The sequence below is a fragment of the Ochlerotatus camptorhynchus genome, unplaced genomic scaffold (genome assembly GCF_037179485.1).
Source record: "Ochlerotatus camptorhynchus isolate MF236.1 unplaced genomic scaffold, CSIRO-AGI_Acam_v1.1 ptg000038l, whole genome shotgun sequence".
Taxonomy (NCBI): Eukaryota; Metazoa; Arthropoda; class Insecta; order Diptera; family Culicidae; genus Ochlerotatus; species Ochlerotatus camptorhynchus.
Window position 1 is genome coordinate 2,494,965 of NW_027040529.1, and position 26,627 is coordinate 2,521,591.

Genomic DNA, 26,627 nt, shown 5'->3' on the forward strand with positions numbered 1-26,627 from the left:
CCCAGCCCTGCTGGGATGAGAAGTTATCACGATGACCACTGCACCACCGGCCCCGCTGAAAGGATGGTTAACAGACGACTAATTACGGGATTAGAATCGAAAGAGGCACCCGAACCACTTGTTAAACGTTGTAGACACCATTCACCTCTGCAGTTATCATTACACTTATATCAGGCTTGCACTTTTCGGGCTACCGTGGACAGCGTATCGTATGACTACCGTAGGACTGACTTCGAGGAAATGGCAACCTTTTTTGAAAACATCAGCTGGGACGATGAACTCCGAGATCGTGACGCGAATGCTGCCTCTTCTATTTCTCGAATATTGTCGTGTATGCGATCGACCAGTTTGTACCCATGACAACTCCACCCATACAACGGCGGAATGGCAGGTTACTACCAAGCCCCATTCAGTTGATTCTTTGTACAATTTCACTGGTTCAGATCAATCACGGAGTGCAACTATCGATACGTGCAGTCAGACTAAGCTAAGCTAAGCTGACAACTCCACCCATACAACGGCGCCGGTGGTGTAGTGGTAAGCGTGTTTACCTCTCACCCCAGCAGGCCTGGGTTCAATACCAGTCGGCGCCGCCGGGATGTTCTGAGGCATAACATCATCTGGGACCGTTCATATTTTTTTTTGTATCTGAATGACGTTCACTTTTTGATCCTTTGCCTGAAGCTGTCTTATGCTGACGATTTCAAACTATACTTTGTCATCAAATATCGAAGTGATGCATTGTTTCTTCAGCAGCAGCTGGACGTTTTTGCTGTTTGGTGTGACAAGAACAGGATGGTACTAAATGCTTCTAAATGTGCCATTATAACGTTTTCCAGGAAAAAAATCACCTATCTGTTATGCTTATGCAGGAGCAAATATTAAACCGTGAATCTACCATTAAAGACTTAGGCGTTCTACTTGATTCACAACTCACTTTCAAGGATCATGTGGCTTATGTTTCCGCTAAGGCATCTTCTCAACTTGGTTTCATTTTTCGTTTCGCTAAAGACTTTAGGGACATTTTCTGTTTAAAAACACTCTATTGTTCGCTAGTCCGCTCCACATTAGAGTACTGTTCCGTAGTATGGGCTCCTTTTTACAGCAATAGGGTGAATCGTATTGAGGCCAATCAGCGAAGATTTGTACGTTTCGCCCTTCGTTGGCTACCCTGGAGTGATCCTTTCAATCTCCCTAGTTATGAAAGTCGTTGTAATTTGATGTCCTTACAATTACTTAGTGTTCGCCGAGGCGTCTCTAAGGCTACCTTTATTGCTGATCTCCTGCGATCGGACATCAATTGCGGTTCACTTCTGCAGCAGTTGAATGTCAATATCAGACGCGTAATTTCATTTTCATTTTTTTCATTTTATGATGCACAAGGGGGTCAGGGGCCATGTCACCGATGTGAATATTCACACCATCCATAATACACCAGGGAAGGGGAGAGGAGTGAGCAACACAGCATCTTTACCCATGGGGGTTAATAAAGTTCTGCGAGGTACACTTATGGTAAACCAGCTGCTCAGGGATTGTAGAAAGGAAGAGGGTTGGGTAGGTTTAAAATGCAGAATTAGATGCCGTAACGATTGAATGCGCATGTTTAAACAACGTTGATCCAGGTACCTATCATATAAATTTGCATATAATCTAGTTATGATTATTGTCAATAATACTTACATTTCGATAAAGATGATGCTGCCTACTTTACCTGTTATGTGATACTTATCATCACAGAGTCCAACCTTGAATCGCAGACCAGGTCCACTAACAAAACACTCGTTCCGAGAAGGGGTTTATGGTCTTCTTCTTCTTCTTCTTCAGGTTCGCTCACCACCCGGAATGAAGGCTCGGTGCGGTTAGTAATATCAAACAGTGTTACATGCAAACGAAAAAACGAAAAAGAGATACAATCAGGATTAGTTTTTTAAAGTAATAGTTTCATCTGAATACCCAACTAACCATATCTCAGTGACATTGTACCACTCTGAACCCACACCTAAAGCTATTTTGTGATTATATGGTTACTTTGGTATTCACATGAAATGTTGTGCAAGTACCAGAAGTTCAACAACGCCCAACTATGGACAGCTCAATGTTAAAACCATTTACTCTTTGAATCAGCTTACACCAACATGATAATCTACTAAGAAACATCTAAGAATGTATAGAGATAAAGTTCAAAAATACAGTTTCAACTGATGGTACTTTATAAACGTCAAACTGTCCAATATTGGACCCTGCCAACACACGGCGCCTGCACGGCAATGTTGGCCGTCAGAGTGGTTCATCGGTTGCGAAGTGAAGTGCCTCTTAAACTGAAGCGATACATTTCTCAATGTTTCAACGTTATCCTAACGTAAACTTAATATTATCACCCATATGCCTGTCCACGCCCGAAACCCATCCACCACACAAAATCAAATAAAAATGTTTCTGTATGGCAAACACGTCCAGACATAAACGAGAATATGGGTGTATATCTTCACTGTAACAACTACGGGTAATCATCGAAAATACTTGCATTTTACTCAGGCACTTTTGAGCAAACTGCAATCACTCTCTCATACTCGAAATGTGCCACGACCAAATTGGCACAACGACGCCCTATACGCTCTCTGACCAAAGCGCAGTCAATATCAGACGCGTAAATTTACGTTCTTATTATTTTTTCAACATCCCGGCTTCTCGCACAAACTACGGCGCTAATGAGCCGTTAACTAGCATGTTCAAGATTTTCAACAAATGTTTTAACTGCTTTGATTTTAATATCTCCCGTGTTAGGCTTAAGAATCTATTTTATAATGTACTTTCAACTTCCTGACGGTTTCAGTTTTCTGTATTTAAATTAAGTTAATTATGTTATCATTAATATCGGAACCGAAAAGCAATCATCCAATCAAACTTAGTCCAAGCAAATGTATCTGTTGGTACTGAAATGATGAGGTTTTGCGCCCACTAGTGTGGGATTTTCCCTCCAAATAAATAAATAAATAAATAATAGTAACATGACACTCGCTCTGTACGAGCTGACTGATGCAGAGACTGTTTAATGATTTAGGAAGGATTTCCTGCCATAAGTTTGAAAAACATGCTGTCGCTCAAAAAGAACAGTTAAGCTTTATTGTCTAATAGTATGAAAAATACGGTTCAAACGAAAACAAGAATATGGGTCTGTTATATGCGTGTTACTAAAGAAGGGACATTTCGATGCAAATAAATTCCCAAACATCATGGTTATGATTTATTGATATGTGCAATAACATATTTTACTGTCTTGCTAGTACGACAAATTTTTCAATACTTTTTTTTATTTACTCTTTATGAGCGTAACATCGATTTAAACCGACAGTCTATTCGTTCAACTTTGAGACGACGCACGAGATTCCTATAGAACTCGCTGCCTTGTGATAATAGCAACTTTTTATTAGAATCTATAACGTAAGATTAACTAAAAAAAAGTATGTGCCTGAATAATCTCGATATTCAACTGAATGAATCGGACAACTGAAGTTTGATCCAACCCAACGGGGTTCCACGGACCTCCTGCAACAAAAGCAACAACCCATATATCCGAGTGCACAAACGACATTGCTAAACACATAATATTCAACGTAAAGTAGCACTATTCCTTCCCCCAGGATTTACTTGATAGCCAACTGCGAAGTGATCCAATCCAAATTTTCATAGAACCGTGGATCGCTCATCTTCAAAGCGGATCTCTTGTACAGATAGTAGTAGAGAGGAGAAACTAAAATTGACCAAATATTAAAATTCTTGCTCTAAGGTTACTTACTGTTGGCTTACATAGTCTCTGTATGATGAAGAGAGCCGTTAGTGCCTTGGGCCATTGGAAGAGATACGGAGACTTGTGGTGATCAATCACTTGCCAGATGTGTAGGCTGATGCAGAGCAGGAAATACGTCATTGCTGCCAACAGTGGGACCCGGAACTTCTCATACAGCAAATGGGCCATACCAGCCTGAAACGATGCAGAACGTAACGTTGAACAAATCCATCCTTGGACGAATATCAACTAACCTGATAAACATAAGTTGAGTACAGACTGAAGATAATCGCCGTAAGCGAGAGAATCAAGCATACATCCTGGGCTCTGAAATGGAAACATATAGCAAAAGAAACCGTAAGCCGAAAAAAGTTGATCCTTGAAAAATCGATAATCCGCCTACAAAAACAGAAAGATGATGGACACTTTGTCGCCACGGACCAGATACGAGAAGCTGTTGATTCCTAAATCGACGCTCAAGAAGACCAGTTGGAAAAATAATAAGGAAGCAAACCGTTTCAGAGATAGTTTGAACATTTTTTTTTTCAGCGATGAACCGCGGTTTGAAGTATTACGAATGTAGATCCTTTCTACGTTCTGCTAGTACGGCACACTGCACCACCCACGCAACAGCAGATGCACTCTCTTGCGTGGTACTTGCGGTGCGAACGAGAAAGATTAACAACAAAGTGCACTTTTGGTATTATGCCAGAGTGCGATGGAGAGCAAACAAAGCTTCATTAGAAAGAGAAACACGTCAGGGAAACTTCTTTATCGACTCATTTATGAATTTGACGGAACTAATTTCCGGTAAAGTAGTACATTTGTAGTGAAAGTTGGCTTGGCATTACACATCAGGGAGGTATTGTAAATATCAATGAAACAAGCATCCTGCACGAAACGACAATAATTAAATATTTTATTCATGTGTTTTTTGAAACATTGTTTGCCCAAACAGCAGCCTTTATATACATTCCATAAGACAAACTACATACACACACAGCATACACAGACAAACAGACATAACACATTGAATATTTCTCACTGTAAAACATCGTCGCTGAAACATTAGCGCCATCTGTTGAGTACACTGTGGTGGGTAGTACGCTGAACAGATGGCGGTAGTGTGTAAACGTCAAACGCAAGGAAAATGACTATGCGCGCCACAGGTGGCGGTACTACCAACTACGATACTTTTAAATTAACCGTTAAATGCTTGTTCGATGAACAACTTACGAGTGTTATGTCTGTTTGTCTGTGCAGCATATATCGATTATCGTAATTCAAGTTGATATGAAGTTATGATATAATAGTACGTTTAAAAGCTGTCCAGACTCGAGAGTTATAACATGTTATAACGGTTGTCAAATAATTGCAACATAGAAACCACCATCAAGATAGCGCTATAACATGTTATAACTCTATAGTCTGAACGTACACACAAAAAATAAAAATGGTTCTTATAAAAATATTGCAATTTCAAATTAAAAGTTTCCTGAATTTCGTTGTTTTAACTTCGAAAATATTCGAAATGAATGTAATTTTGTTTGTTTAAAAGTTTTTCTTTCACTTTCGACTTGTAATTTTAAAAGTTCATATTTTTGAAATAAAAGTTGTTAAACTGCCAAAAATACCAATTCTTAACAAAGTTTTTGGCAACACTGTGCCTTCTTTTGCCGCTGAATTTGAACCGATGTCACTCAGACCAAGAGGTAGAATAAACTGGGACGGAACTTTAATCAATTCATCAATTACAAGTAATTATAGCAGCTTCCGCGGAAAACATTCGCTACAGGTAAGATGAAATGACAATACATATAAAAATTTGAGTTTAATAATTTAATTTCAGGTAAAACGGAAAAAAAAACTATCAAATCAAAAGATCTCCCCGGGAAACACATTGTTGCGCTGTTCCAATCGATGTGAGTTTTTGTTTGTAAGTACAATTTTGAGAACACAATTGAATAATGTTCTGGATATTTTTGCAGAACCCAAGGTAAGAGCGATGCCATCAGTACAACTCATCGATTTCCTCAAGGAAAGCAACGTGATCCTCGGTTAAACGAAATTATTCAACTCAACCCACTGAAGATGAAAAGCGAACGCTGGAAATCATCAACCCCTGCAAGTAGCATGAAACGGCTCAGAATGCAAGTGAGTAATCAACGACTGTTTACAGTAGATGCAAAGTGTGTTAATTATTTTTATAAACTTTCCTCGCCAAGGACGGTCCGATTCAATATCTGACGTCAGACGAAAATGGACCAGGAACCGATCACGATGTTATTTGTTGGATCATCTTCTTCTGTACCTATCCATACACCTATCACCGAGCCTATCGCTATCGCACTTGAACATTGTGGTTCCTCTCAAAGTGAAGACAGCTTCAAGACCGAGGCCAAGACGTAAACGAAAGCATCGCCATCGATAACACATATTCTTGGATCTTTTTGTATTGTTTTCTCGATTTATTTCTTATAAAAACACTATGTAATATTTATGAAAAGTAAATAAATTTTATTATTTTGAAAATTGCTTATTTTGTTTTTGAAAATATTATTATTTTAAATTCAAAATTACACATATGTCATTTCAACTATACCATATTTTCAAGTCAAAAATATGTTTTACATGAACAATATTCCGCCTTTAATTTTAACACAGTCACGCTTTTAATTTGACAGAAGTACAATTCTTTTTGAAAGTTTTAACTTTTAATTTGACAGTTTGCTGACTATCGCTTTGAAAGCTAACCGCTTTCTACCAAAAAGAACCAATGCAAACTTTCAATTCTACCAATGGTTTTTTTAATTTTAGAAACGATTTTTCTTTGTGTGTACTATCAGACTACAGGGCCATCAAGCTTACATCAGTAAAGAGTTGGAATAGAATTTATCTGTGCTTGTTTGTCCATATTCAGAACCACAAGCCCCCAACACGACCACACAAAATGCTCTCCAGAGTTGTAATCTTGTAACCAAACTTGGAAGCAGGGGTGCAAGTGATTTTGATTGATTCTCTTAATCAACTTTCTCTTTGAAAAAAAAAATACTACAAATTTGATACGCCTACAATTCAAAAACGGAAAGAGTTGAGATAATAGATAATTGATCAATTAAAAGAACTAAATGCTCTTCACATTTATTCCGTCCACTAGCGGTCCTACGTCAAGCTCCCGTTCGTGCCCCTAGGCACAGACCCTTCTACTTTTTATTGATCAAGATCAAGTTATGGTTCGCGTTTATGCGGGTGGCCGTTTAGATTTCCGCACGCATATATCATAACAGACCGCATCGGACAACACGCAATCGAGAAACTACAATCAAGGGCATTGTTTCCATGCCAACTGACACTGACAGTTGGTTCTGTTCGGTTGGCAACGCCGATTTCTGGACGTGACGTCATTGAACCGTCAAGTTCTTTTCTGTCCCACGTTTCGGGCTTCAAGTTTACTGAGTCGAAGAGGCAGTAGAAATTCGCCAAAATGAAGTGAGTTTTCCGATATTTCGAGACCGGATTTGTGTGCAAATAAAAGTTATTAAGTGAAACTAAGCAGAGTCATTAATTTTATTCCAGGATCGGACTTTGCGCGTTCAGCGGTTTCAAAATCTACCCCGCCAGTGGTAAAACATTGGTCAAAGCCGATGGCAAGGTAAATGTCACAACATCAGTGAATTGTTTCAGATTTTGTGGATTCCTTACAACAAATTTCTCTCTATTAAATAAATGCAAATATCCGTTGATGGAAAAGTTACACAGATAGTAGATTTTTAACGAAGATGCTTCTATTGTAGTTTGTTGATATTTAATATGCCTAACCTTAATGGTTCATGACAGCTGCTCTAAAATCCACATTCGTTTTAGACCTTCACCTTCATCAACAAAAAATGCGAGCGTTCCTTCCTGATGAAGCGCAACCCGCGCAAGGTGAAATGGACCGTGCTGTACCGCAGGAAGCACAAGAAGGGCATGATTGAGGAAGCCACCAAGAAGCGTAGCCGCCGTACTCAGAAGTTCCAGCGCGCCATCATCGGTGCTTCCATCACCGATATCATGGCTAAGCGTAACATGAAGCCGGAGGTTCGCAAGGCCCAGCGGGATCAGGCCATCAAGTAAGTATGGCGTTAGCCCATATCAACAAGAACATAGTTTTAATGCTACGCCAAATGATATGCTAATGGATCAATGCCTGTAAGACGAAAGCTTCTCTCTAATCTATAACTACCAAGCATAGGTGAGAAAGAAACATCTTACGTCCAACCATTGATCCATTGGCAACAAACTGCGATTAATAATCTCAAAATTACAAAAAGCCAACTTGCGCGTTTAATCGTCCGATAATCGGTGGCGATTAGAAGAAATAAGTCAGGCTAGAGAAATGCACATTTTGTTCACCTGGGATTTCTGTATTCTTGCTACTAGAGAATACATGGAGATTCCAATCTTTAAAAATGAAACAACCGATAAATTTGAACATTATGTTTAGTGAAGACTGTTTGTCGTTTTCGGTAAATCAGTGGGTTTCAGCCTTTTCTGTTTTATTTCCCATTTTCAAAAATTGCTAACCACGTTCCCCTTTCATACGAAAAATTCTAGATAGAGATAGAACAAGGGCCTAACAGCTTTTGTAAGCTCCATCTAGATTATCTATTAGATAGTTATACCTATACAAGACAAATTAACACGAGTGTTACAACACATATTTACATACACTGTCGTAAAATAGAAGAGTGCATTGAATTGTAATGAATTTCACGCATTTTCAAAGGTTTATACGTACACAGAAAAAAAAGTTGTTGAATATTACATCCAAACAGCTGCACAGAGGTCATTCCGCCGGTTGTGTAATATTACGTTGTACGATGTACATCGATTTTGCGAACAAAATTACATCTATTGATGTAATATTGTATCTGCTTTTGATGATGATGATGATGATGGTCCCACCTCTTACCCCTACAAAGGTTTGAGCTGGACGATTTATCTTTAAGATAATTGAATATGACATTTTAACCAGGTTGGCAAACAAATCGAACTGGTTTCAGTTACAGATATAGATTCCCTCTAAAGTTTACAGTTGCTTCACAGCGATATAAATGTGGAAAAGCTCAGGCGTCCACCTCTTAGTTCGCCTTTTTGTCCACCTAAAATATTCATAAGTATTACAAGCAATCAAGAGTTAATGAACAATCAACAAAGCATCCTATTACACTAGTAACCCCGCAATCTGATGCTATCATAATTTTCAGCAATGTCAGGAATGCTCACGAACCCCTAACATTTGCCAGAAAACTTACTACTAACTCAAGGTATCTTTCAAATAAGCTTCAAAATTGCATTTTTTTTTATCGAATGTTAAATTCAGTCCTCTATATCCGTAATACGCGCGCGAGGCTCAAACCTTTGTAGACTACTTTTTTTTTAATTAATCTACTATAAAATCAAATATTAAAAATCCATCATCACCCTCGTGGCGAACAGAAATAGTTTTTGCAGTGCTACAATAATTATTAAAAAGTCGTTATGACAGCTATCCATATAAAATAATCCGTTAGAGATAACTTCGTCAAGATACATAATTTGTCAATTCATAAAAAAATCACTGGATAACTGTTCAAAAGACAGTTTTAACGTGTGAAATGCAGTGTCTTTTAAATTCTGTAAGTGTTGCTAAACGTTTGATATGTCTAGGCATCGAATTGAAAACATTTATTCCTTTATAATATAATGAATTTTGTGAAGCACAAGTCAAGAATTTTAATTGCTTTTTGCTATTACATCATTATTTAATACATCAGCTTGAATTACGTTGATCGATATTACATGTTTTTTGCTGTGTACGACTCCTATTAAGTTTGCAAATCGTCAATGAGAAATCTGCGCCTGGGACCCCACATGTGAAGACGTGGAAATACAAATTATATTTTTGGGAAATCTACCTAAACTAGCCAACTTGCTGCGTTTTAATCTTTGGAGCTGTGGTTGATAAAGCACACCGCATGTGACCTTCGACGTCTAGTTTAGTAAGCTGTTTCGTTTTCATTTGCAACATTGCAGAAAATCCAGAATCTGTCATAAAACTTAATACGAATGGCAGCACATTCGAAAGGCTAATTCCACAATCACCCATATTCACTTTTTCGTTCGAACAAAACACGAAAACAAGAATATGGGTGAATATGACCAAGTCCAAGGGAAACGTCTCTTACTAAGATGCAGGGAAGATTGGTTCTATGATATATAATTTGCTGTCGTGAGATGCGCGCGTAGATAAAATGAAGATTTCCTGCAAAAGGATGGAGCACGATGAGAGTAGATAGATTTAGAAGCAAGAAATGGCAAAAGACTTTTCTCATACACCGTAGTTTTCACTGGAAATCCTATGTATGAGTGCTCATTGCAAGGCAGTCTATATTACATGATATAAGCCATAGTCTGTACGGGGTATTCTTCGATACAATTTGACAAATCTCAGGTAATCATGACAGCAGTTGGTCTCTTTTCTTCATTCATATTGTTTTCAATAATCAAACGTCATGATTACCTGGGTTTTGTCAAAACAAAAAGGTAAATATTTACGTTGTTTGTAGCAAAGAATTAGACTGATTCGTTAACGTGAGATTTTTAGAGCATCTAGATTGCCAAGGATTTCCACAACAACATAATATATTCGTAATCACAGAAGGGAATACTTTTGGGCTGAATCCAATATACCGTCAACAGTTTGGTCATCATTTCCTCCTTAAATAACTTAAAGTAGCATGCAATATTTTCTCATGCACAATTCCCCCTAGTATAGTCGAATTCCTCCCAGTTGAAATCCACTTCGGTAAATCATCTAACACAATTATGATGTTTACATTTTCAGGGTCGCCAAGGAAGCGAAGAAGGCCAAGCAGGCCGAGAAGAAGGTAACCAAGGCCCCGGCCGCGAAGCTGCAGAAGCAGAAGGCTACCAAGGTGTCACAGAAGGCCGCTCCACGTGTGGGAGGAAAGCGATAAGCCTCCAGAGTGCTTTTCAACAAAAGTGTGGTGTGTGAATGGTCGGATTAAATACAAAGGAATAATTACAAAAGAACGTATTTAAAAGCTTTGACTCGATGTCTTATTAAAAGTGAAAAAAAAAACATCCTATTCTGCCCTCGTTTTGTGTTCGGTATTACCGACGTCAACTCAGTAACGAAAAGTAAAGCTCTCTAGTAAAAGTATGGAGGACTATCACCACAAAACTGAAAAAAAGGTGGTCCAATCGAGCAACCCGCATAAACGTGAACCATAAATTGACCTTACCTAAAATGGTTAAAAATTGTTTATAATCCCTGCTAAACTTTAACTGAAATGGTTATGGAACTTTACATGAACGTTTAATGATAAAGTTTCAACATTATGTATTATGGTTTTTTGGAACTGGACCTTACAAATAATGGGTTGTTAAGAACCATTACCATTCCAAATTCTTGTTTTCTCCATACATTTTTAGAAAGAGAACTATATCAGAACGTTTTTACTTATGATTTGAGAACATTAATGGTAATGGTTATGGTAGTCAGTAAGGTCCACTAATGGTTTTGTATTATCGCTCAACTTTACGTGGAATATATCGTGAATTGGTAATCAGTAAATTACAGGCAACCAATTCGCGATATATTCCACATAAAGTTGATCGATGTTACAAAACCATTCGTGGACCTTACTGACTACCATAACCATTACCATTAAAGTTCTCAAACCATAATTTAAAAGGTTCTAATATAGTTCTCTTTCCGAAAATGTATGGAGAAAACAAGAATTTGGAACGGTAATGGTTCTTAACAACCCATTATTTGTAAGGTTCAGTTCCAAAAAACCATAATACATAAGGTTGAAACTTTATCATTAAACGTTTATGTAAAGTTCCATAACCATTTCAGTTAAAGTTTAGCAGGGATTATAAACAATTTTTAACCATTTTAGGTAAGGTCAATTTATGGTTCGCGTTTATGCGGGAAAGCAGTGCAGTGTTGACGGTACGATTGGAACAACTTTTGACAGACGTCCTTACTTTATTTAGAGGACTTTAGCGAAAAGACCATCGGCTTATATTAAAGGGAGTCGAGTTTCGAACGCCTTTGGATACGGTTGTGTCTTAAGTTTCTTCTCTGTTTTGTGCGTGCATTAGCTTTCATAGTTTTCGGCTGCATTTGCCGGATTAGCGCTGGAACTCTGCCTCCCGGACGGTTATACGTGTGTGAGTGGTGTTTTTCTCGCTTTCCGGGAAGTTTTAGAATCGAGAAAGAAAACATGATTTATCATGTTTGCAAGCAACAGAAGATTTGACGCTATCTGCGTTGTTTGATTTAGTCGTAGGCAGTACCGTTAGTATATTTAAAATTAACCACCAACCGCTGAAAATATGAATTATCGCGTATTTCTGTTGTTCATTACATACCACGTAAAATTCGAGAACGTAATTTCATTTGAATAGCTTGTTCAACCAGATCTTAAACAATCGTCACGTCGGTCATAGCTTTTTATGATTACCTGAACCATGCGTAAAGAGAAAATCGAAACATTTAACGTCGCGTGAAAATGGATCTTAATGAAGGCCTCTTTCATAGCTTTTAGTTTAAGGATTTCAAAGATCGTCGGTTGCAGTGGCTTGCTTACTGAGCAGAAAAGCGCGGTCCCAGATACTTTCATATTAAAAATGTATGGTTAGATCACTTTTTTTTATGCTTTTATTTTTCCAGGCTCATTTGCCGTAGCTTTGCGGAGCCGATATTCATCGTTTGGGTTACAAAATTGCTTAAAACTAACGTTAGTAAAGCGGGGGCCGATTACTCGCGGCTATCTCGAGGTTAGGGGTAACAAATTGTAACAAACGGGTGGCAGGGTAGGGATTGAAAACACAGGGTTTTTAGAGCAATGTGCTCTTGATCTAGAAATAAGCGACATACTGGAGAAAAAGACAAACATGGGGGTACACCGATGGAGACCTAGCAACTTGAGAGAACGCAAGATGACACTAACTACTAAATCCTTAGATCGATCCGTTTTAAAAACACATAAATTAAATTAAAATATTCGAGATCTCGGCTCGCCAAGATGTCTCTAACGGGCTGCATAGGTTGTTTTCCTCGGGCCCTGAGGGATGCGGATAACTCGGATCTAGCAACACAATCCCCCCTATTCTGCGAGTCACATGACTCTCTCTCACCGGTGAGGTGACAATAGTCACCTCGTGTGAGGTGACTCTCCATTTGATTTACATGGAGAGTCACCTCACCGGTGACAGAGAGTCACGTGACTCGCAGAATAAGGGGGAATATAGGGTGCATGACCAAAGCACGTGGTCGATATCGTGATAGCCACTACCACAAGCGCACAAAAATTGCTGCCTGCGAGCTCGATTCGGAAGAAATGCGAGTCTAACGAGTAGTGATTGGACATGACCCTTGATATGACACGTATAAAGTCACGGCTCATGTCCAATCCTTTGAACCATGGCTTGTTCGATACCTGTGGGAGAATAGAATGTAACCATCTTCCCAGATCACTCTCATTCCATTTTTTTGCCAGTTGGTGAGGACGTGCTGACGGGTAATTGAGAAAAATTCCGCAAAGGCGATTTGTCGATCAAAAATATCGCCTTCCATAGCGCCCACCTTAGCTATCGAGTCCGCTTTCTCATTACTAAGCTAAGGCTATCAGTAAAATAAAATAGTGATCAGATGGTAGTGAGGCAATTTGCTCTACTGCGTAAAATATGGCTGCTAGTTCCGCAACGTATACGGAACAGGGTTTTTGCAGTTGATATGAGGCGCTATGAAATTCGTTGAATACTCCAAATCCAGTGGAAGCGTTTATAGTTGACCCATCTGTGAAAAAACTCTTATTGTTACTAACATGGTGGTACTTGTTTGCAAAAATTAAGGGAACAACCATCGACCGATGGTGATCTGGTATTCCCCGGATTTCTTGCAACATGGTCAGATCAAAATTTACAGAGGAACTATAAAAGTCTTGGAGGCAATCACGAGAGGAATTGAATGAAGAAGGGCCAATCTCCAGTGTCATGTACTCGTAATAGAGACTCATGAATCTTGTTTGAGGATTTCTGTCGAGCAGCTTTTCAAAGTTTTCTATTACCAATGGGTTCATTACTTAACAACGGATAAGAAACCGGAAGGACAGTTCCGCGAAACGATCTGTCATTGGGAGAACACCCGCGAGTACTTCGAGGCTCATCGTATGCGTCGAGTGCATACAGCCAAGCGCGATTCGGAGGCAACGGTATTGAACCCGTTGCAGCTTCAAGATATGTGTTTTCGCCGCGGATTGAAAGCAGAAGCTACCGTACTCTAGAACGAAGAAAATTGATTCCTTGTTGGCATTTTTGTTTCACATACGCAATATGTTTTCCCCACGTGCTTTTGGAATCGAACCAGACACCTAAATACTTGAAAGATATACTTTGAGTGATTGTTCTACCCTTTAGTTGGTTAGATCACTTGTTTATCGTGTATTTCGTAAAACTTTTCGTTGTCGTCGGTGCCGGGTCTGAATAGTCATAAAAACTTGAGTAACGCTATAATGTTATATGAGGGGCTCGGTGGCCTTAGCACAACCGGTTTTGCTTACTGAGCAGAACATCATGAGTCTAATCTCAAGCCCATCCACATTCAAGATTCGACGACGAACCCTGCTGCAAACCTAACCCTATTACCCAATATCCCAGTGATTCCTCGTGGAAGTGCAGAGGTGTTCTCGGCTTCCATCAAAGCGAGTGTCACGTCAACACATTCCTATCCCTCCCTTTCTTGACCTGTGTTCGGGCGCGGCCGGCGCTGGTATTGCCTAGTTTGAGATCACCAGTTTTTACACATTGAGGATGATTGCTAGTCCCAAGCATCGTCTATTGGTTATCTGTGTAATTACTGCTGGTCTGGCAATAACAGAGTAGCAACCGTGGGCGATCAATCATGCTCATGCTCATGCTCAAGACCATCGGCTTATATTAAAGCGCTGCAAAGTGGTCAACTTCTTGAATATCCTGCTGATTAACGTAATCCGCCCTAATTCTAGGAACATTTAGGTTGTACGACGTTTCGCGGAATGACCCATTTGTGTAGGGATTTATTTCTCGGAAAACCATTTTACAGAGTTCCATTTCGCGAAGTTTTATTTGGCGGAATGTTAAATGAATTAATTTCACCAAGTATTTTTTGTAGCTTTTAATAACTTTAATTTCCTAACTAGAATTGGGTTGTATAATTTCGAAAAACATACCGGTTTTATATACCATCTGAAAGCAAGGTTGCAAATACTCATTTCAGCTAAAATAATGTTTTTCGGAATAATAAAACTAAAAGATGGTATGATGACATGTTTTACTTGAAACTTACAAGAAGTGGTTACAAAGTATGCGTTTGAAACATAAAACCTGTAAATTTTGCTTTCTATGAGTCACAATCAGTGATTTGTTGATTGAGAGTATTGAGGTCAAAGTATATTCGTAATCTGCTTTAAAAATGGAACCGAAATCAATAATTTCATAATATTGGTAAACAAATCAGTTGAATTCAACTGAATTGAATGTGAATTGAACGTCTAAACAATGCCATTTAACTGAATTGATCAACTCACTTGAATTGAATAAAGTTGAACCTGGCAAAACTTTTCAAGCCAATTGAATTCAACTGAGTTGATCATTTGACTTGCCTAGTCTAAACCCAGCTTTATACCCCGTTCACATTACAGCGTATATCATGCACACTTAGATTTTTTCGCCGAGATGGGCACCACCGAGCAGCTCGGCATTTTATTTTGCTGAATCTCAGTGAAAAACTTGCCGAGATTCAGCTAACAAACGGGAATTTTGCCGAGATCTCAGCTAACATCTACGAACATAACCCATACTTTTAAACTAAATTAAGTAACTAAAATAAATTTAACTAAACGTGTTTCAAGTACTTCTGGCTTTGACATATATTAATTATACCTTTGTTCGTCTCAGGTGACACCTTCAAGTGACTAAAATGCTTCACTTTGAAGTTAGTTTCCTGGCTAATTTTAAATTGTATATTGTATAGGGTAAATGTTCCAATTACGCTCTCACGTTTCCACTATGAAGCACCACAAAAATACATATGGGTATGTCACAATAGAAGCACACCACAGTGGAAATCCCGAGTCATAGTTCAAACACTTATCCCAAATCAAAATGAAGCACATATAAAATTAGTTACAATACCATGTACAAAAATGGTGTTTAACATTGTTCCCTGAGTGAAATTAAAACAACAATGAAAGCAAATAGAAGGAGCACTGTTGGGCACTTTCTGAAATATTTCAATAGTATAATTCCCTTGCAAACCCAAATAAATCTATCTGCGTAAAAAAAAATAAGAGTATCGCACCCAACGTCAGTGCCTATACGTAAGCGTACTACGACGCGGCTCTCAATTAAAGGAGTAACAAGTGTAATACTATCACTGCTAGACTAGATCTTTGGTTCTCTCATGCAGTGGTTTATCAGAGAGGGAAAGCTTAGTAATCCCCATTGCCCATGGTGACATTCTACCGCGGCATGGGCCAGCAACGCCGGCCATAAACCTACCGTCTCCAACACTCCACTAAAAAGCATGAAATTAAGCCCGCCCACCAGTAACAAGGTGCAAAAACTAGCCAAGGGGAGGGAATGTCACTGATATCTGGTTAGTTGGGTATTCAGATGAAAATCTTACTTTAAAAACTAATCCTGGTTGTATCTCTTTTTCGTTTGCATGTAACACTGTTTGATATTGCTAACCGCATAACGAGCAGATGACAACGAGCCCCTTCTCGGTTCCATTCTGTGATGATGAGTATCACATAAAAGGTAAGATAGGTAGCATCATCTTTATCGAAATGTAAGTATTATTGACAATAATCATAACTAGATGATATGCAAATTTATACGAAAGGTACCTGGATCAACGTTATTTAAACATGCGCATTCAATCGCGACGGCATCTAATTCTACATTTTAAACCTACCCAACCCTTTTCCTTTCTACAATCCCTGAGCAGCTGGTTCACCATAAGTGTACCTCGCAGAATTTGTTTAACCCCCATAGGTAAAGATGCTGTGTTGCTTACTCCTCTCCCCTTCCCTGGTGTATTATGGATGGTGTGAATATTCACATCGGTGACATGGCCCCTGACCCTCTTGTACATCATAAAATGAAAATAAAAAACAAATACAATTTGACAAGCCTTACGATTTAATCTGCAGAATATTGTATTTTATGAAATGTAAACATAATGGGATGAATTTCATTTTAATATGCGAGGCACTACGATTCTTCATGTGCATTATTATATGACTTCTGGTTGTCTGTGTATGTCAAATTAGAAGCTTTAAACATTTAAAAATATAGGAGCTTTCAACCCTTCGACTATTTTGCATAAAATACTTCCATCCAGAACCATGAAAATCAATAAACCAACTTAAATATCGATTCGTAACCCCTAGCCGACGCTAGTCATTAGCTAACTGCACTGACCCATTTACTACGATGATGTTAATAATTCATTTCGCCACCTTGTCCGACAGCAATCGTTTCCGCCTCAGGGCCATTTCTTTCACGTTTAAAACATTAAACGACAGGAGATATATAGGAAATGTGTCACTCTGTTAACATATATTACCCAATAAACCATGCATTTTCAATTTCTATGCTTCAACATCCTCCTACGGTAATAAAACATATTGTTTCGCAGCCCTTCAATAAAACATGAAACGCGATTAATTACTTAACTCTGTTTTGTGATTCTCGGATCTAGAAAAATCCTCAATTAGATAGTTAGTATGATCGTCTTTTCTTTGATTAAAAGGAATAAACTTGAACGATCAAACCGCATGAATTTGTCCTTTCGTGATGATAGATGCTATTGCAGTAACAAAAGAAAACGTTTAACTTACTTACAATGATTCCCATATCCTACACAATTGTTTTAGTATGAAAATAAAGCACACACCCGTCGTCGTCGCCGTCGATGTAAGTGAAGATGACTTTGCTATCTTCGTCCAAACCATGCTACCACTTAATTGTTTAGGTGAAAATGCCTACAAATCCGCATCAAGAAAGGTGTGGTTGATGGATGTGCGAATGGTTTTTTCGAAATGATTGTTGTTATTATTTGTTGTAATTAACTATCGACTCCGTTTAGCACGTTGCCCGAGCATTACTGCTGCTGCTGTTGCATGGGTGGCGCTAACCGACTGATAAAGCTGACGCTGCTCTGAAGCACCTTGCGCACGATCGGTGGTGTGCGTGCACCATTAGCGAAATTCTCCGTAACCAGACGCAACTCGTAAAATACGTTCCTCGTGTAGGGATTGCGGCGGGACGAGTAGCGCAGCACCAAGAACTGGTAGTATACCAGTGGAGTCATAATGCCGGCTTTTCCCCTGCAACGACACGAAACGAAATGAAAGTGAATTGATTGATTGATTTCCCGCGCGGTATGACGAAAGAAATACTTACAGAAATACTAATACAACTGCCAGCGGCATAATGAAGATTTCAGCGAATGCCGCCAATCGAAGGATGTTTCTGGTTTGAAATTCCACCAGCGATATCAACAGGCGTGCGCCCCACCATGAATTTTGTCCGAGGGTCTGAAATTGAATTCATTTGAAATGAAAATTAGATTATTTTTAATATGATGAGGATATTAGGCCGTGGAAAATATTGTTGGTGGAGGTTCTTATATATATATATATATATATCAATAATGGAAAAGAGGTCACAAATTAATTTATCGGAAGGGGTGCGCCATTAACTTTGGTCGATTAAACATAAACACATTTTCCTATAACCAGTCGCCTTGAAATACAAAATGTTTGTTTCGAGTAGTGGAAATAACGACTTTGGCACTTCTTTACCTTTTATCATCAGTTGTACACACAAATGGAAAGAACTTTTAAAGAAGGTAACAAGTTAGACAATAAATTTTCCTTCTTTAATTTTCTCATAACGCAAGAAGATTAATGCTCAATAGATCAAGAGATTGTAGGAAACAAAAAGGTTTACCACGTCCAGGTCCTTCTTGGGATAGTTTATAAAGAATGGAATATTCATTACTGTGAACACATAATAAAAAAGGGACTATTCTCTTCTTTGAATGCATTATAAGGTTTAATAACGCAAGCTTAGAAACATAGTTAAATAGGAAGTATCGAAAATTTTGTCAGTTATCAAACTAAAAATAATGAATTTTCGATTTCCTTAATCTAAACGGAAACAAAATTTATGACTGTATCAAATTCAAGTATTTCATATCTAATATGGAGGACTGTGCTACATTACCCCGAATGTCGTTTCCCCCAATGCCAATACCCCGAATGTCCCATAACCCGAATCCCATTAAAACCTATACCCCATTTCCCCGAATGTACCATTACCCCGAAAATTGATAATACTTTTGACAGACATGATTGTAGTACCGTTTTACTAAAGAGACTGAATTTGGTAAAGAGGCGACATCTTATCCATTTGACAGGTCTTCTGCTCGATTGGAATAACTTTTCCTATGATTTTGACAGATGATCGATTGGTCCAATTTTGACATGTCGTCTATTTATAAATTCAGCCGCTTTATTTTACCACAATCGACATACTATCATAGAGGTAACTCTAAGACCAGAAGGTCCGAAGCTAATTGATGCACCCCTCGAAACATAGGAAAATCCACGAAACCCTCATTTTATCTGTCAAACTTTCATAGCGAATCAAAACAAACATGGTGTAGCGCTAAAATTTTGACTAGAATGGGGTACGCTTATAGATGTACTTGGGACCAATAGGCTAGTCAAGTAGTGAGCCAATTCAAATTCGTTAGTTTCCACCGGTTGGTACTACTGTGTTATCTGACTTATAACGAATATACGTTGTATACGAGTACCCCGAATACAACATATGACTCGTCTAATTTTGCATAGCATTTGTAATGTAAAATTAGGCGAACTATACGTTGTATTCGGGGTACTCGTTTATACGTTGTAAGTCAGGTAACACAATAGATTAAAGGAGCACAACGTTACTATAATCATGTCTGTCGATGGTATAAAATACCAAGATTGTGCTATATTACACCGCACGCCATTACCCAGAATGGAATGGGCCATAATCCTGAATCCCGTTAAAAAGTATATCCAGGGTGGCAAGTGAATTTCTGATTTAAAATTCCTGGTTTTTTCCCGGTTTTTCTGATTTCTTCTATAAAAATTCTTTTTTAACAAAGCAGTTTTGCAGATTTCGTAACTAAAATGCATATCATGTGTCAAACTTGATAATGAAAAATATTCAAAATACATCAGTGCATCGGTTCATGTCAACAAATTGAAATTAAATTTTGGCAGATAAATATCCATTAACAGAGTATTTGTTTCAGTTCAAGGTTTTCACTTAGCTAACGTATACTGTAATCAAGCGGCAAAAGGTCAATTTGTTGACCTCCGCTCATGCCTTAATTCTGGTTTAACTGAACAGGTACATTGGACCTTAGCGATATTTGTATTTATATGTCATTAACACTCCGAACACGAGGCCTTCGGTAACATGTGTAACGGCAAACTGGCAATGTTTGAAAACTCATATCCCAGACATTTGTTGACGGATTTCAAATTTATTGGCACCATCTGTAACTACATACTTTAAATACTTATTCGGGTTCAATAGACTTGAAATCTGTCGATGAGCTGCGGATCAGTGATTTTTCAAACATTGCCAATTTGCCGTTACACATTTTACGCAGTGCTAAAAAAGGGTAACAGTTTTCATTCAACAACGAAATCTAATGAAAGCTCACACTTCCTCTTATCAATCACGTTTACAGGAGGCTGAATTTATAAAGAGACGACTTGTCAAAATTGGAACAATCGGTTATCTGTCAAAGTCATAGGAAAAGTTATTCCAATCGAGCAGCAGACCTGTCGCCTCTTTACCCAATTCAGTCTCTTTAGTATCCGGCACCAAAAGCAAGATTTTTGATAGATCAGTGCACGTAGATGTCAAATTTGACAATTTTGGGTGGTTTGTTTCGGCTCCCATTCGTAGTTATCTGTTGCCATCAGTTTTACTCTAGTGTAAAGTGTGGGGTTAGGGACCGTGTATATAAGCTTTCATCGTGTTTGTACTGAGAACATAAAGCAAAGTTGTCATGACAGCAGCGACGAAAGCTTTGATGCTTTTCTGCTCGATTATCAAAGTGTATTGAATATACAGGTACTTTATTTTGCACGCATCACACAAAAATAGTAACGTCATCATTTCAAACCGACATGCAGCTGTAAATTATTATTTTTCCTGGTTTTGCTTAAAAAATCCTGGTGAAATTAAATTCCCGACATTTTCCTGGTTCACTTGCCACCTTGTATATCCCATCACCCCAAATGTACTATCATAACACCGAAAATTGATACAGATACCAATTCTTCAATCCATAAACTCTTCAAAACTCTAGTTTGAATGAGTCTTCGACACATGCAGATATCGAGTTTCATTTGGCTTATTAGCTGAGGTCATTCGGCTTATTATCTGAGGTCATTCGGCTAATAAGCCAAGGTCATTCGGTTTACTAGCCATTCGAAATAATGAACGTTTAACCACAGACAAACAGACATAACTCAATGAATATTTTTCAATATAAAACATCGTCGCTAAAACTCTACCGCCATCTGTTGAGTATACTGTGATGGGTAGTACGCTGAACAGTAGTGTGTAAACATCAAACGCAAGGGTTATTGACTATGCACGCCGCAGGTGGTGGTACTACCAACTGAAAACATTTAAATTGACCGTTAAATGCGTGTTAGATGAACAGATTGCCAGAGTTATGTCTGGTTATCTGTGATTTAGCTTTAAACCTAAAAGGAAGAATCTTATCAACTATCAGTTTTCTCCTTACAAAATAAATATCGTGACATATTCTTTTCGTCGACTTTCTCTTTGCATTCTTACGGTCATGTTAAGACATTCCCAGCTATTCTTAGCACACAGATTGACGAAAGATTCTATTATCTAGCTTCTAATAGGATAATCGCTCCTATAGATAATCGCTCCTATCACTGCAGGGAAAATCTATATTAATAGTACCTACACGCAGTGATGGAAAAGTTCGCGAAAACTCACTATGACTCGCGAACTTTTCCCTTGGTGAACTTCGTGAAATCTAGACTAACATTTGAAAAGGGCGTAATTCCAAAATGACCATATCGAGAAAATCGCTTCTGAATTTTGTTGACCTAAAAATTAATCCTATTTCACGACTTTCCATTTTCTGGTTGATTTTATAAGCTTGACATATAGTTAATAGTGTAATCTATCATCATGCATCACTAAAAACTCAAAAAAAGTTTTCTTTGTCGTGAAAATGAGAAGAAAACATCATACGCCCTGATAATTTCATACATGTTGTTACCCCCCAGATCTTCCACCCTTTGAACTGCCAACACTGGTGATACGCCGTGGAAGTACCCCCTCGGGATTTTTTGTTTGTTGTTCCGCCTTGGTTCTTCGTTCGCAAATTTTGTGAGAGTGGAATTACGCCCGGAGATGGTTTGGTCTTCTTTTTGTTCGTTGTTTACACGTGAACTATCAATCGGATGCATTTCAAATGAATCGGGCGTGACTAGATACTACAGAATCAAAACATTTGGCATATTAAAACGATATAATTCGTAGTTCTGGTGCAAGGCGTAACAACCAGATTCATCATAGAGTTGAAAGTTTGAAATACGCCATGTAAGAAGAAACATTTTTGATGATTTGAAGTGATATATTCTTCTACTTTTTCGTGTTTATCGAGTAGTTTGTGAACTATTCTCTCTATATGTGGCAAAATATGGTTTCATTCAAAGTGTTTTTTATGTTACTTCATACGCGAAGTTAACGATTTTCAGAGTTGGTTGGAAATGCTAACATGAAGCTTTAGTGTGATGATTTATTAGCTAGAGAATGATCTTTAGAAGAGGGTAGGTGGATAGTTCCGTTAGAGTACGGCAGTATGAAAATTGAATAGAAGTTGAAAATGAGCGAAGGGCCATTAAAGCGACAGTTTACAAGATAGACGCACATTTTTGCCTAGCCCGTACGATGTACGCGGGGACTTGAAGTATGTCTCCAAGTCCACAGGCCTACTTCAAGTCCCCGCGTACATCGTACGGGCTAGGCAAAAATGTGCGTCTATCTTGTAAACTGTCGCTTTAATGGCCCTTCGCTCATTTTCAACTTCTATTCAATTTTCATACTGCCGCACTCTAACGGAACTATCCACCTACCCTCTTCTAAAGATCATTCTCTAGCTAATAAATCATCACACTAAAGCTTCATGTTAGCATTTCCAACCAACTCTGAAAATATGGTTTGTTTACATTTTGGCTCTTCCGCCCCTTTCAAATGTTAGTCTAGAAATATCGCGAACTTTTCCAACACACACGGAGAAAAAATACTACCCAAAATTTGAGTTATTTTTGCTCAATATTGACTTCAGCCTCTCACTTGCACTCGTTATTATTGTCAAAAAAGGAACGAGAGGTTCGACGAAACGATATAGTTCAGCCCAATAAGTTACTTTTGAGTAAATTGCATATTCTCAAATTTACGTGAATTAAACTTAATTTTGGGTAGAATATGCTTAAGAGTATGTAATTTTTTTGCTGGTGTTAAATGGAAACTACTATATGCGCTTTACTCAAATTTGGATTATTGGGCTGAACCCCAGAATATGAACTGCATTGTAAATATGCTGCTTTTATAGGGTAAGCGTGCTGTTCTTTGAACTTTTTGCCTACAAATGAGTTAAAAACAAACTTCTTCTATGTAATTAAAACAGGAAATACGAAAATCTCGCATTATTGTTTAACTACAAAGTTTTGATTTTTTTTTATTTGTATTAGAAGGTCGAAAATTAGTACCTTTACCCTATTCTCAGTTTCAAGAAATATGAAAGGAAATACACGGTTTGTTTCATTATTATGCAAGAAAATATGCGTAAAAGTTATTTTTCTTTTTGTCTTCTTCTTTTATGGCTTTATTACAGGACTTTACGCCGGTCCTCAACATAGTGTTGTTTGAGCACTTCTACAGTTGTTAATTGAGAGTTTTCTAAGGTTTATAAGTTACGCATACATCTTTTGAAAGATTTTAGACTTCTCTGACGTTTGTGAATTGCACAAGTGTTATTGCAGACTTTGGGTAAATTCAAAGGATTCCTTGCACTAATATTTATAATTTACCTAAAGTTCTGCACTAATGCTTGTGCATTTCATAAACGTCAGATAAGTCTATAGTTGATAAGTTTAACATCAACGGGGCTTCATCCAGCCTGTTGATGTAAACAACAATAAACAATATGCTAAAACGTTCGCCACAGAACCAGGCTTGCAATTGCTCATTACAGCTAAAATGCTATTTTTCGTTTTTATGAAACAATGGGATAGGGTAGAGCGCTACTTCGTCGTAATCGCCCATTTCCGTTCTATCGATCAGAAAAGATCAATAATATCAATGATTTCACCGTGCCCAAATCAATAATAGGTTTGTTCCGATGCGTTAGTTCATTAGCTACAACATAAATCCTGTTAGAGCGCATTGTATGAATATTTACGCTCATTGTTCTCAAAACAAAAGAAGCGCTCCTAGCGAATCCCCTTTTTCTACGTTTATCCGTAGGACGAAGAAAATCTAATGGCGTTTCAATGCGTTAGGACGGAATTGAAACTCGTAGAACGAATTTAGAATCAAGAAGCAGTGTTAGATTTTAGACAATATCTCAACAATGTGTGACTCTTTATCAAATCCAACGGTACGTATGGAAAGGTGAATAAATTTGCAAGTCATTTTTGATAGAAATATTCCATTTTTTGTTTATACTCGTTCAGAAAAGAGAGGTAAAGCGCGGGTTGTGCTTAGTAGGACGGAAATTAGATCAAAAACCCTACTATAATGATAATTTTTATTTGTAAGATACAAGAAGAGGTGGTAAAGATTGTATATGACATATAAAATTTGTCAATTTTGCTTTCAGAAGGTCACAACTAGCGATTTTATGATCGCTGATTGCTCGCTCATCGCGTTGCTCATCGTTACAGCTAATCGCTATTGTGACCTTCTGAAAGCTAAATTGACATGTTTTATGTGCCATACACACACTTTACCTTCTGTTCTTGCATCTTGCAAATAAGAATTATCATTAAAATATTTCATAGCTTCATAAATCCGAAAAATAGCATTTTAGCTGTAATGAGCATTTGCAAGCTTGCACAGAACTACAAATATGTTGAAATTTACGTTTACAAAATACCAAATTTTTTGAAGCACCTGCCGGAAATTGTTCGAAATAATAGCAGTTTTTGATATGAAAATGTATGTACTGCAAATATTTTAAACATTTTTAACTGTTATGTATAGCGGCGCCGGTGGTGTAGTGGTAAGCGTGATTACCTCTCACCCTAGCAGACCTGATGTTCTGAGGCATAACTTCTCTGATCACGCCTTCCTTCGGAAGGGACGTAAAGCCGTTGGTCCCCGGTTCATGAGTTGATGGGTCGATAGGTAGGGTCCAGGTGTGGGAGCTGCCTCCCTGACGTCGGCAGCATTGGTGCTCAGCACGGAAAACAAATCAAGGAAAAAAATGTTATGTACATTTGATAATTGGGTGGAGATTATTTTAATTTTGAGGAATGAGCTGAAAAATCATTAAAACTGCGAACAATTTTACCTAGTATCTCACTTTTCGGCAAGTGCTTCCAAAAATTTGGTATTTTGTAATCGTAAAATTGAACATATTTGTAGTTCTGTGACTAAGGTTTCAGATCAATTAATCATAAGACAACAAAGTTGCATCATGTCAAAGTTGACCATTTTGCATGAAAATCAGTATGCGCTGCTGTTATGTCGAACAGCACTGTACATCGTTGGATAACGACATTAACAACACCAACAACAATACCAGAGAAACAGAGGAAGTGATAGGAATGCTCGAGGAAGATTGATGACCGAGATCATAGAAACCGAAGAGAACAGTGGAGAAAAAGAGAGTGAAAATGAAGCTCAGAAACAGCAGTCACTTGTGTTCAAGAATCAAAATGGTGATGATTATGATGATAAGCTTAACTAACATAAGTTTGGAATCATGAACTGTACAGATAAAAGGCAAACAAAGGAAGAAAAGTAATTTTATGGAAACGTAAGCATGTATTATGAGAACAACACAGAATATCGCTTCCCAGGAAGATTCACAAAACTTCATCACGAAAAAAATATAGATTTACTTTAAATTCATTCAGCTTTTAAGGTGTTTACATGCACCTAATCAAATGGCTGAGTTACAACAAAAGAAAACATGTTGAATATTACAGCACAATAGATGCACATAGGTCAGTCCATCGGTTGGGGCGTTCTATTTAATATTGGGACGACCGATAACACTTGAAAATTTGAACAAACGCACCTAGTGAAAGGCCGCAATGCTATCCCTCATAAGGATCGAGAAAACCTGAGATAAAAAGCGAAGTGCGTCGTTTGACTGCTACATTACTGCATAAAATAACATTTAATTAGTAATGCCTACGTAGTGCAGAGTGACAAAATTTGCATTCGTTTTTCATTGAATAGAAAACAACGCAACTGTATCTTCCCGGAACATCGTTTGAGAAAATCCTGCAAGAATATAACATTGCTTTGTAAACTAAACACATTCAAAGGCTACACAGCGTATTGAAATAAAGATAGACATAGTGCTAAGCTCGTATTAAAATCGTCAGTTTCCCCATCACGCAAAGCAAAACACTCGCACGAGGTACTGTGGGTCGCA

General features: G+C 38.1%; 4 protein-coding genes across 4 annotated transcripts in view; 2 read left to right on the forward strand and 2 right to left on the reverse strand.

Moving 5' to 3' along the window:
• FucTB (alpha-(1,3)-fucosyltransferase 10) overlaps positions 1-26,627 on the forward strand; it is a 435,464-nt gene that overhangs the window by 311,898 nt on the left and 96,939 nt on the right. The gene's annotated exons all lie outside the window — the stretch shown is intronic.
• LOC135711478 (transmembrane protein 138) lies at positions 3,169-4,435 on the reverse strand. Its single transcript, XM_065234335.1, has 4 exons — positions 4,191-4,435; positions 4,042-4,114; positions 3,808-3,982; positions 3,169-3,751 (listed from the first exon to the last, which is right to left on the reverse strand). The coding sequence occupies exons 1-4, from the start codon at positions 4,322-4,324 to the stop codon at positions 3,645-3,647; spliced, it is 489 nt and encodes a 162-aa protein (XP_065090407.1). The 5' UTR covers positions 4,325-4,435; the 3' UTR covers positions 3,169-3,644.
• RpL24 (ribosomal protein L24) lies at positions 7,150-10,880 on the forward strand. The gene is made up of 4 exons (XM_065234894.1): positions 7,150-7,276; positions 7,364-7,439; positions 7,652-7,899; positions 10,656-10,880. The coding sequence occupies exons 1-4, from the start codon at positions 7,272-7,274 to the stop codon at positions 10,786-10,788; spliced, it is 462 nt and encodes a 153-aa protein (XP_065090966.1). The 5' UTR covers positions 7,150-7,271; the 3' UTR covers positions 10,789-10,880.
• Kr-h2 (Krueppel homolog 2) overlaps positions 17,422-26,627 on the reverse strand; it is a 37,262-nt gene continuing 28,056 nt past the window's right edge. Inside the window, exons 4-5 of the mRNA XM_065234851.1 lie at positions 18,296-18,429; positions 17,422-18,219 (exon numbers count right to left, since the gene is read on the reverse strand). Coding sequence (XP_065090923.1) covers positions 17,994-18,219; positions 18,296-18,429 — 360 coding nt within the window. The 3' untranslated portion in view covers positions 17,422-17,993. The remainder of the gene's footprint in view (positions 18,220-18,295; positions 18,430-26,627) is intronic.